The 12393-nt window shown below is 36.6% G+C and overlaps 1 protein-coding gene across 1 annotated transcript in view; it reads right to left on the bottom strand.

Moving 5' to 3' along the window:
- Positions 1-12393, bottom strand: part of CYP3A74 (cytochrome P450 family 3 subfamily A member 74) — a 49233-nt gene that overhangs the window by 17286 nt on the left and 19554 nt on the right. The window contains 3 exon segments of the mRNA NM_001099367.1: positions 7403-7551; positions 10641-10729; positions 10977-11090. Of these exon segments, the coding sequence (NP_001092837.1) occupies positions 7403-7551; positions 10641-10729; positions 10977-11090 (352 nt within the window).

A 12393-nucleotide genomic window follows, 5' to 3' on the forward strand; every position in this document is an offset into this window, starting at 1 on the left:
CAGAATTACATTCCTGAACTTCATAGTCTTTTATCATTGGATTAGAGTCTCTTTGGATAAACCACACTAAAGTCTGCTACTCTAATTAACTGTTTTCTGCAAAAAACAATTCAAGATATAAATAAAACAGTGTATGTCTTTCAACCACAATGGAATTATATTAAAAATCAATAACAAAAATTGGGAAACTCACAAATACACGGAAATTAAACAATACATGGAAATTAAACAATACACTCCTAAATAACCGATGAGTTGTATACTATATCAAAACTACAACCAGAAATTACTTTGAGATAAATAAAAATGAAGCCATTACTTACCAAAATGAATGGGATGTAGGAAAAACAGTGCTCATGGAAAAGTTTAAGGCTATAAATGTCTACTTTTAAAAAGAACAAAAATCTCAAGTCATGAACCTAACTTTCCACCCTAACTCACTGAAAGAAGAGCAAACTAAACCTAAAGCTACAACAAAGAAGAAAATAATAAAGACAAGGACAGAAACTAATGAAATAGGGAATCAAAACAACACAGAAATTCAATGAAACCAAAAGCTGATTCTTTGAAAAGAACTTTTTTTTAAAAATTTTATTTTATTTTAAAACTTTACATAATTGTATTAGTTTTGCCAAACATCAAAATGAATCCATCACAGGTATACATGTGCTCCCCCTCCTGAACCCTCCTCCCTCCTCCCTCCTCCCTCCCCTTACCATCCCTCCAGGTCATTCCAGTGCACCAGCCCCAAGCATCCAGTATCGTGCATTGAACTTGGACTGGCATCTCATTTCATACATGATATTTTACATGTTTCAATGCCATTCTCCCAAATCTTCCCACCCTCTCCCTCTCCCACAGAGTCCATAAGACTGTTCCATACATCAGCGTCACTTTTGCTGTCTCGTACACAGGGTTATTGTTATCATCTTTTAAGCTGGATTGACCAAAAAGAGAGAGAAAAGCTCAAATATCTAGCATCACAGCAACAGAGGAGAGATTACTATTGACATTAAAATGAGAAAGAGCATAATGGAATACAAGGAACAATGTTCACCAATAAATTAGATAAGTTAGAGGAAGTACACAAATTCCTTAAAAGACATGAAGTACAGAAACTAACTCAAAAAGAAACAGACAATCTGCATTTCTCTATTAAAAATGGTTGAACAGGAAGGTTGAGTCCTCTGATTCCATACTTCTTTCTCAACATTGCTTTGGCTATTCAGGGTCTTTTGTGTTTCCATACAAATTGTGAAATTATTTGTTCTAGTTCTGTGAAAAATACTGTTGGTACTTTGATAGGGATTGTGTTGAATCTACAGATTGCTTTGGGTAGTATACTCATTTTTATTATATTGATTCTTCCAATCCAAGAACGTGGTATATTTCTCCCTCTATTTGTGTCATCTCTGATTTCTTTCATCAGTGTTTTATAGTTTTCTGTATATCTCTTGTTTCTTTTGATAAATTTATTCCTAAGTATTTTATTATTTCATTGCAATGGTGAATGGGATTGTTTCCTTAATTTCTCTTTCTGATCTTTCATTGTTAGTGTATAGGAATGCAAGGGATTTCTTTTTTTTCCCCCAACATGAACATATATGCATTTATTTGTTGATTATAAAAACAAAAACCTGGAATTAAAATCTACACTTACAAATGTTATAACAGAGAATAACTAGCTGTATACAGGAATATTATAAAGCATGACTAATAATGTTACTTCAGTAATAATGGTGTGGTCTTCTTGTAGTTTATGGAATAATGGTACAGCCTAAGGTCCGGTCCTTTTGAAGTTTATTTTTCTTTTTTCTATAATTGTGCTTCTATTTCTTAATCTACTACTGATCCTGAGAGCTTTACCTGAAAGCCATTAAAAATGATATAATTTAGTCTTCCACATTACTTTGAAACCTAAATTGGAAACAAATATTTCCTAAAAAGCAATTACATATTTCAGTGCTTATTATACTTGCTCTACATATATTATAAAAGTTGAGTGCTTTATGTTAGAGAAGTTAATCTGAAATCATTCTTAGTTAAATTCATCATTCTCTGTACTTGTTAGAACAAGTAAAATGAAATGGTAGGAACATTAAAGGTGGAGCATTGTTATATGTGTGGCAAACTAAGAAAATTAACATTTGAAAAGTACTTCACTGTGTTGAGTTTTATTATTGTTTAGCTATAATAAAGGTGGAAATGTGAAAATATTCCAGGTGGTTATATCTTTTTTTTCTTTTCTAAAAAAATTAATTAATTATTTTAATTAGAGATTAATTACTTTACAATATTATAGGGATTTTTGCCATACATTGACATGAATCAGCCATGGGTGTACATGTGTTCCCCATCCTGAACTCCCCTCCCACCTCCCTCCCCATCCCACCCCTCAGGGTCATCCCAGTGGATTAGCCTTGAGCACCCTGTCTCATGCATCGAACCTGGACTGGCGATCTATTTCATATACGATAATATACATGTTTCAATACTATTCTCTCACATCATCCCACCCTCGCCTTCTCCCACAAAGTCCAAAAGTCTGTTCTATACATTTGTGTCTCTTTTGCTGTCTCGCATATAGGGTCACTGTCACCATCTTTCTAAATTCCATATATATATGCATTAATATACTGTATTGGTGTTTTTCTTTCTGACTTACTTCACTCTGTATAATAGGCTCCAGTTTCATCTACCTCATTAGAACTGATTCAAATACATTCTTTTTAATAGCTGAGTAAAAGGAATGCAAGGGATTTCTGTGTATTAATTTTATATCCTGCAACTTTACTATATTCATTGATCAGCTCTAGTACTTTTCTGATCGTATCTTTAGGGTTTTCTATGTAGAGGATCATGTTATCTGCCAACAGTGAGAGTTGTACTTTTTCTTTTCCAGTCTGAATTTCTTTTATCTCTTTTCCTCTGATTGCTGTTGCTAGGACTTTCAAAACTATGTTGAATAGTAGTGGTAAGAGGGGGAACCCTTGTCTTGTTCCTGATTTTAGAGGAAATACTTTCAAAACAATCTTGAGAAAAAAGAATGGAACTGGAGGAATCAACATTCCTGACTTCAGACTATACTACAAAGCTATAGTCATCAAGACAGTATGGTCCTGGCACAAAGACAGAAATATAGATGAATTGAACAAAATAGAAAGTCCAGAGACAAAATCCATGCACCTATAGACACATTATCTTTGACAAAGGAGACAAAAATATACAATGGAGAAAAGTCAGTCTCTTCAACAAGTGGTGCTGGGAAAACTGGTCAACTACATGTAAAAGAATGAAACTAGAACACTTTCTAATACCATACATAAAAATAAGATGGATTAAGCCTAGACCAGAAACTATAAAACTCCTAGAAGAAAACTCAGGCAGAACACACTCTGACTTAAATCACATCAAGATCCTCTGTGATCCACCTCCCAGAGTAATGGAAATAAAAACTAAAATAAAGGAATGAGATATAATTAAATGTAAAAGCTTTTGCACAATGAAGGAAACTACAAACAAGGTGAAAAGACAGCCCTTAGAATGGGAGAAAATAATAGCAAACAAAACAACTGACAAAGAATTAATTTCCAAAATATATAAGCAGCTCATGCAGTTCAATACCAGAAAGATAAACACCCAATCAAAAAGTAAAGAATAGACCTGAACAGACTTTTATCCAAAGAAGATACACAGATGCTAATAAACACATAAAAAGATGTTCAATTTCACATATTATTAGAGAAATGCAAATCAAAACCACACTCACACTAGTGTATCATCTCATACTAGTCAGAATGGCCATCATCAAAATGTTTACAAACAATAAATGCTGGAGAGGGTGAGAAAAGGGAAACCTCCTACATGGTTGGTGAGAATGCAAACTGGTACAGCCACTATGGAGAAAAGTGTGGAGATTCCTTAAAAACCTGGGAATAAAAGCCAGAAAACCCACTGCTGGGCATACACTCCAAGGAATCCAGAACTGAAAGAGACACCTGTACCCAATGTACTGCTGCACTATTTACAATAGCTAGGACATGGAAACAGCCTAGATGTCCATTGGCAGATGAACAGATAAGCAAGTCGAGGTACATATATACAATGGAATATTACTCAGTTATAAAAAAGGAATACATGTGAGTCAGTTCTAGTGAGATGGATGAACCTGGAGTCTATTATACAACATGAAGTAAGTCAGAAAGAAAAGACAAATACTGTATATTAACACATATATATTGAATTTAGAAAGATGGTACCAATGATCCTACTGCAGCACAGCAAAAAGACACAGATCTAAAGTGAAGACTTTTGGACTCAGTGGGAAAAGGCGAGGGTGGGATGATTTGAGAGAATAGCATTGAAACATGTACATTACCATATGTAAAATAGATGACCAGTGCGAGTTCAACGCATGAAGTGGGGAACCCAAAGCCAGTACTTGGGGATAATCCAGAGAGACATAGGGGGAAGGAGGTGGGAGGGGGTTCAGGATGGAGGGGACACATGTATACCTGTGGCCGATTCAAGTTGATGTATGGCAAAAACCATCACAGTATTGTAAAGGATTTATCTTCCAATTAAAATAAATAAATTAATTGGAAAAATTATTAAAAAGAAACTACTTAAAAAGAAAGAGACAATGTGAATAGACTTATAAGAGGTACCATTTCACACCAGTCAGAATGGCTGCGATCCAAAAGTCTACAAGCAATAAATGCTGGAGAGGGTGTGGAGAAAAGGGAACCCTCTTACACTGTTGGTGGGAATGCAAACTAGTACAGCCACTATGGAGAACAGTGTGGAGATTCCTTAAAAAACTGGGAATAGAACTGCCTTATGATCCAGCAATCCCACTGCTGGGCATACACACTGAGGAAACCAGAAGGGAAAGAGACACGTGTACCCCAGTGTTCATCGCAGCACTGTTTATAATAGCCAGGACATGGAAGCAACCTAGATGCCCATCAGTAGATGAATGGATAAGAAAGCTGTGGTACATATACACAATGGAGTATTACTCAGCCATTAAAAAGAATACATTTGAATCAGTTCTAATGAGATGGATGAAACTGGAACCTATTATACAGAGTGAAGTACGCCAGAAAGAAAAACACCAATATAGTATACTAACGCATATATATGGAATTTAGAAAGATGGTAACAATAACCCTGTGTACGAGACAGCAAAAGAAACACTGATGTATAGATCAGTCTTATGGACTCTGTGGGAGAGGGAGAGGGTGGGGAGATTTGGGAGAATGGCATTGAAACATGCATAATATCATATATGAAATGAGTCGCCAGTCCAGGTTCGATGCACGGTACTGGGTGGTTGGGGCTGGTGCACTGGGACGACCCAGAGGGAGGGTATGGGGAGGGAGGAGGGAGGAGGGTTCAGGATGGGGAACACATGTATACCTGTGGCGGATTCATTTCGATATTTGGCAAAACGAATATAACATTGTAAAGTTTAAAAAAAAAAAAAAAAGAATTACAAAGTTTGATTTGATAATCAAGAAACAACCCACAATTTGACAATGAAAAGCTTAGGTCCAGATGGCTTTAATGCTGAATACTACTCAAATAATTACAGAATTAACACCAAATTTTCACTAACTCATCCAGCAAATAGAAAATGATAGAACACTTTGAAAATCATTCTGGAGGGCCAGTATTAACCCAGAGTGAGAAAAAAGACTAAGATATAACAGGAAAAGAAAACTATAGACCAATACATCCTATGACCATGGATACACAAATCCTCAACAAAATACTAGCACACTGAGTCCACTAACATATAAAAAGATGTATACATCATGTATAAGTGCACTTTATCCCAGGAAGGCAAGGTTGTATAATATGCCATTTCAATAGAGTAATAAACAATGACCACATGATGATCTGATAGATGCATAAGAACCATGTGACAAAATCCAAAACCCCCTTGTGATAAAAGCTCTCAGCAAACAGGAACAGAGGGACTTTCATCAACCTGATAAAAGGAACTTATGAAAAAAACATAGTTAACACTAATATTTAATAGTGAAAAACTGGATGCTTTTCTCTAAAATTAAGACAAGGAAGCCGTTTTCACCACTTCTATCCAAAACTGTACCTGACATTCTAACAAGAAGTAATTAGTCAAGAAAATTAAACAAAATATATCCATATAGGAAATGAAGACTAAAACTCATCAGATAACATGATCTTGTATACAGGGAATCCTAAGGAAGCCACTAAAAACCTATTAGAAAAAATAAAGAAGTACAGCAGGGTTTCAAGATACAAGATCAAAATACAAAATCAATTGTATTTCTATACATTGCAATAAATAAAATGAAAATGACATTAAGAAAACAATTCCACTTAATGGTAACACCAAAAAGAATAGAATAAGTAGGAATAAAATAAAAGATATGTAAAATTTACTCTCTGAAAACCACAAAACCTTGTTGAACTAAATTAAAGACGATGTAAATAAGTGAAAAACATGCCATGTTCATGAATCAGAACATTCACATTGTCAAGATGGCACATCAACAGATATAAGACATTCCCTATCAGAACCTTAGCTGGCCTCTTTGAAGAAACTATCTTAGATTAAATTCATGTGAAATTGCAAGGGGCTCATAGAAGACAAAATATTCCTGAAAAAGATAATAAAGTTAAAAGACTCACCTTTCCTGATTTTAAGACTTACCATAAAGCTACATTAATCAAGGCAATGTGGCACTGGCCTAAGGATGGACATACAGATTCATGGAATAGAAATTTTGAGTCCAGAAATAAACCCACATGCCTATGGTCAACTGAACACTGAAAATGTTTCCAAGACCATTTAATGGAGACAAAATAGGCTTTTCAACAAGTGGTGCTGAGACAACTGGATAGCTATAAGCATATTACACTAGGGGTATTTATTTAAGTAATAACTGAAATTTGTACCTTTTGACCACCATCATCCAATTCTCCTATCTCCCAAACCCTGTCTCTGGAAACCAAAAATCTGACATTGTTTTTCAATGAATTTGGATTCTTTTTATGGATTCATCGTGTAAGTATTTGCCTTTCTCTGTCTGACGTATCTCACTGAGCATAATGCCCTCCACTGAGATCCAGCCACATTGCTGCGAATGGCAGGATTTCCTTCCTTTTAATGGCTGAATAGTATTCTGGTGTGTGTGTGTGTGTACACCACGTTTTCCGAATCCATTTATCCATCGATGACACTTAGTTGTAAAACCATTGAACTGTACATTTTAAGTGGGTGAATTGATGGTATGTGAATTATATCTCAATAAACCTGTGAAAAAGAAGGAAGGAAGGGAGAAAGAAAGAATGAGAGGGAAGGAGGGATGGAGGGAGGAATACAGAAAAAGAAATGTAGTAGGATACTTACCTACTGCGAGAAGAAAGGGATCGAGGATACTAAATCTTAAGAGCTTCTTGACATTCTCCACAAAGGGATCTTGTGGGTTGCCGAGCGAATCAATATTCACTCCAAATGATGTGCTAGTAATCACATCCATGCTGTAGGCTCCAAAGATGCTGAGTAGAGAAAGACAGACACAGACAGTTAAAATCAGGACCAGCTGACTATCCATATCCAACACAGTCAACAAGAAAATCATATAAAATCAGATGCCCAGGCAAGACAGGTCAAGAGCCACACTCTCTCAGAACCACCTGCTGGATCATGGAAGACTGTCTGCTACTATCACTCACTCCTGAGGTGTGTATGAGTGTGAATGCTGCAACTGCCCCCGTGCTGGGGGGATGGGGACACTAAGGCAAGTTAGACGCCCACCCCAAACTCAAGGAGCTCAATCACAGAAGAACAGAACCCATAATCTGACAAAGTACATAGTGTGCTTTGACTATGGGCAATAAAAGGTGTATATGGACTGTGTCTGAGCAGAGCAAAGGGAGCAAATTCACTCTTCCTGGGGAGTCAAGAAAGGGGACATTGATCTGGGTCTCAGCTCACCGCAGAACCTGTGTTCAGAGCTGATTCCCCTTTAGCGCAAAAGCAGAATATCACATTAGTTTCAGGGGTAGAAGAGCTATTTTAAATACTTCATTTAAAGTTATTATTAAATATTGACTACATTCCTGTTATGTACAATCTACCCCTGTGGCACAATTATGTTATACATTGCAATTTGTACCTTTTAATCCTCTATCCTATCTTGCACGCCCCTTCCTACTCCCCACTGATGACCATCAGTTTGTTTTCTACACTGTGAGTCTGTTTGGTTTTATATATTGATATTTATTCATCTTATGTTTAGATTCCACATACACATAATAACATGCAATACTTTCATTCTCTGTCTAACTTATTTCACTTAGCATGATACCCTCTAGGTCCATGCATGTTATTGTAAAAGTAGAATTTCATTCTTTTTTATGACTCAGTAATATTTCTTGTGTGTGTGTGCGTGCACACACGTGTATACATGCACACGTGCCACATCTTCTTCATCTATTCATCTGTCAGTGGATACTTAGGTTACTTCCATATCTTAGCTATTGTAAACAATGCTGATGTAAAACATGTATGATTACAAATTAGTGTATTCATATTCATTGGATATATACCCAGGGTGGAATTGCTGCATCATATCAAAGTTCTCGGGTTTCCCAGGTCTCTCAGTAGTAAGGAATCTGCCTGCAATGCAGGAGATTTGGGTTTGATCCCTGGATCAGGAAGATCCCCTGGAGAAGGAAATGGCTACTCACTCTAGTACTCTTGCCTGGGAAATCTCATGGACAGAGGAGCCTGGTGGGCTACAGTCCACGGGGTTGTGAAGAGTTGGACACGACTGAGCAACTGAGCACACACAAAACAGTTCTCTTTTTAGTTTTTGGAGAAACCTCCATATGGTTTCCCCTACATCAATTTACATGTCTACTGCCTTATACCAGGGTTTCCTTTTCTCCACATCCTCACCAATATTTGCTATTTGTAAACTTTCTGATGATAGTAATTCTTACAGGTGGTGGGTGATTTTGTGATTTTGATTTGCATTTCTTTGATAATATGCAATGTTGAGCATCATTTCAACGTATATCTTCCATGGAAGAAATGTCTATTTTTTTTTCTTTTTTTTTTGAACAACTGTTATATTTTTATTTATTTATTTTTTACTTTACAATATTGTCTATTAAGATTTTCTGCCCATTTTTCATTGGGTTGTTTGTTTTTCAGATTTTTAGTTGTATGAGACATTTATATATTTTTGATATTAACCTCTTATCATATTATTTGCAAATATTTTCTCCCATCCATTCACCAGGTTGTCTTTTCATCTTATTAATAATTTACTTTGTTGTGCAAAAGATTTTTCAGTTTAACTGGGTACCATTTGTTTATTTTTGCTCTTGTTTTCTTTGCCTTAAGAGTCAAATCCAAAAATGTACAGTTATGATTTATGTCAAAGAACATTCATTCTGCCTATTGTTTCTTCTATGTTTTTATGGTTTCCAGTCTTACAATCAGGTTTTTAATCCATTTTGAGTTTGTTTTTGTATAGGGTGTGAGAAAATGTTCTAATTTCATTCTTTTGCGTGTAGCTGTCCAGTTTTCCTGTCTTTAATCCATTGTTTATTCTTGCCCCCTTTATCATAGATTAATTGGCTCTAAGTGTACAGGTTTATTTTGGGGCTCTCAATTTTATTCAGTTGATCTATGTGTCTGTTTTTGTGCCCATACTCTTTAAAATCAGGAACAAGACAAGGATGCCCACTCTCACCCCTTCTATTCAATGTAGTATTGGAAGTCCTAGCCACACTAATCAGACAAGAAAAAGAAATAAAAGGCATCCAAATTGGAAGGGAACATGTAAAACTATCACTATTTGCAGATGAAATAATACTTTACATAGGTAACCCTAAAGTTCTACCAAAAAACTAGAATAAATGAATTTAGTAAAGTGGCAGGTACATGATTAATATGCAGAAATCTGTTGCCTTTCTATACAATAATAAAGAACTACCAGAAAGAGAAAATGATAAAACAATCCTGTTAAAATCACATCAAAAAGAATAAAATACCTAGGATAAACTTAATCAGGGAGGTGAAAGGCCTATACTATGAAAACTACGAAACAATGAAGGAAATTGAAGATGACACAAAGAAATGGAAAGATACCGCATGTACATGGAAAGAAATAATTAATGTTGCTAAAATGCCCATATTACCCAAAGCAATCTATAGATCTAATGCAGTCCCTATCAAAACACCTGTGTTACTTTTCACAGAACTAGAACAAATAATCCTCAAATTTATATGGAACCATATAAGACCACAAATAGCCAAAGCAATCTTGAGAAAACCAACAGAGATGGAGGCATCATGCTCCCTGACTTGAGACCAAACTGTGTATTTTTGTTTCCCAGAATATTCAAGGTGACAGTTAAGCAGATAATTTAACCCTGGCTCATGTACACAGAAGATACCTTCTGATACTTTCATGAGCCACCACTCATTCTCGGGTGGCCGGTCAGAGTTGTAAACCATATACTTACTTCTGTTTGGTCACTAGAGTAAGTCAGCAGTAGGAATTAGGCTCCAAGGCAGGAAACACAAGGGTCTCAGTGGAGCTCAGAGGACCAGCAGCTTCACCCCTACTTACTCTTTAATGTCGACAGACGTGCCTTTCTCTGCTTCCTTCCTCAGGTTCCTCACCAACACATCTCCATACTTCCCAATGATAGGGAACATCTAGACACAAAACACAACAGCACTGGAAGTTAAATGTGGAGACTCAAGTTTTAGAAGAACCTGGTTTTCACGGGCATGGAGGCATAAGTGACATTTTATTATGAATCTGATGAGGTCTCTTTTAGGATATGAAGATGAAAACCATTTTAGGAAACTCAAATTTGGCACACCACTCCTTGGACAGGGACTATGAATTTATTTTCTACCTTATTCTTTAAGTTGCTCATGGAAAACCCTTTTCTTTTACCTCCTTGAGCTTCCCACTGGTGAAGGTTGGAGACAGCAATGTCCGTATTCTCTTCCATTGTTCATCCTCAGCCACAGAAATAGCATTTTTCATAACTCCCGATGGACCAAAAACCTAGAGTTGAAAGCAAAACACATTTTACCCTACTTAAGTTTTAGAAGTCTCAACAGTTGTGGAAAATTTGCTAATAATTTGGGAACAGTGTATTCAACAAATCTTTAGTGACTATCTACACAGTACCAGGCCCTATGCTAGATGAACAATAAACATTTATCCTGAATGTCTAGGTTCCTGCGAAGGTGGTGGACATTTGGCCACTTCACGTGGTTTCCAGCCTTCATATTCCAATCTCCTTTTAAACGCAAATGACCCATGTAGTACAGAAAGGTTCTTCCAGGGGAATAGAAGGGAATAAGGTCTAGTTCATCTTCCGGGGCTATGCAGAGAAGGGATTGGTGACAGCCAGCCAGATAGCCTTGGCAGACTGCATTTTGCCTCAGATTACTTCTGTATTTACATATATTTACAGGCTGACCAACTTGAAAAGGAATGTGCTGATATGGTGGGGATTTTTTAGTACTACCTACACAAAAGATTAGGAATCTACTTGCTATTCTGAAAAAATTACTCAGTGATATGGAAAATATTTCCCCCTACATTTTCCCCCAGGAATAGAAGGGTAAAGAAGATAACTCTATTTCTCATCTTGGGACAGGATTATGAAGCCAACCTGTTTTAAAATTTCCTCAATCTTTCAAATTTATATTTTGTTTTAAAATGGATACCTCCAACACTCATTTTTGACAAAGCTCACAAACAAGAAAGACAAATTTCCTTAGCTTGATAAAGAGCATCTACAAAAAAACCTACAGCTAACATCACTTTAATGATGAAATACTAAGGTGACATCACCAAGATGGCAGAGTAGGAGACTCCAGCCTTTGTTGTCTCACAATTGGACAGCTCACAGCAAATGAAAGTAGGTCTAAAAAGCGTCACCAATATAACAGACCACACTTGAAAACAACTCGCAGAGAGAGTAAGGAGAATAGTTAATTTTGTTTGCATCATCCCTTCCCCTAAGCCAGCACTGCTCAGCATCAACAGGAAATTCCACAGCTTGAGACATTTCCCCTTGCTGGGAAAAAAAAAAAAAAAAACTAAAAGAGACAACAGGAAGAGTGACGAGTTTCTCCAGCCTTTCAGAACATTGCACAAATGACCTGCTTTGCTTTCACCCCACCCAGAGACGAGCCGAGCCGAGACAACCAGAGACAACTAGGAACAAAGAAGAAGGGCAGGGACTACCAGTGTCAACCACGCAGCAGGAGTGACTACGGTTCTCTGTATCCTGCTCTGTAGAAAACCCCAGAAACTTTGCTATGATGAAACCAACTGCCAGCATATTCATTGAACA

Source organism: Bos taurus, chromosome 25 (genome assembly GCF_002263795.3).
Source record: "Bos taurus isolate L1 Dominette 01449 registration number 42190680 breed Hereford chromosome 25, ARS-UCD2.0, whole genome shotgun sequence".
Taxonomy (NCBI): domain Eukaryota; kingdom Metazoa; phylum Chordata; class Mammalia; order Artiodactyla; family Bovidae; genus Bos; species Bos taurus.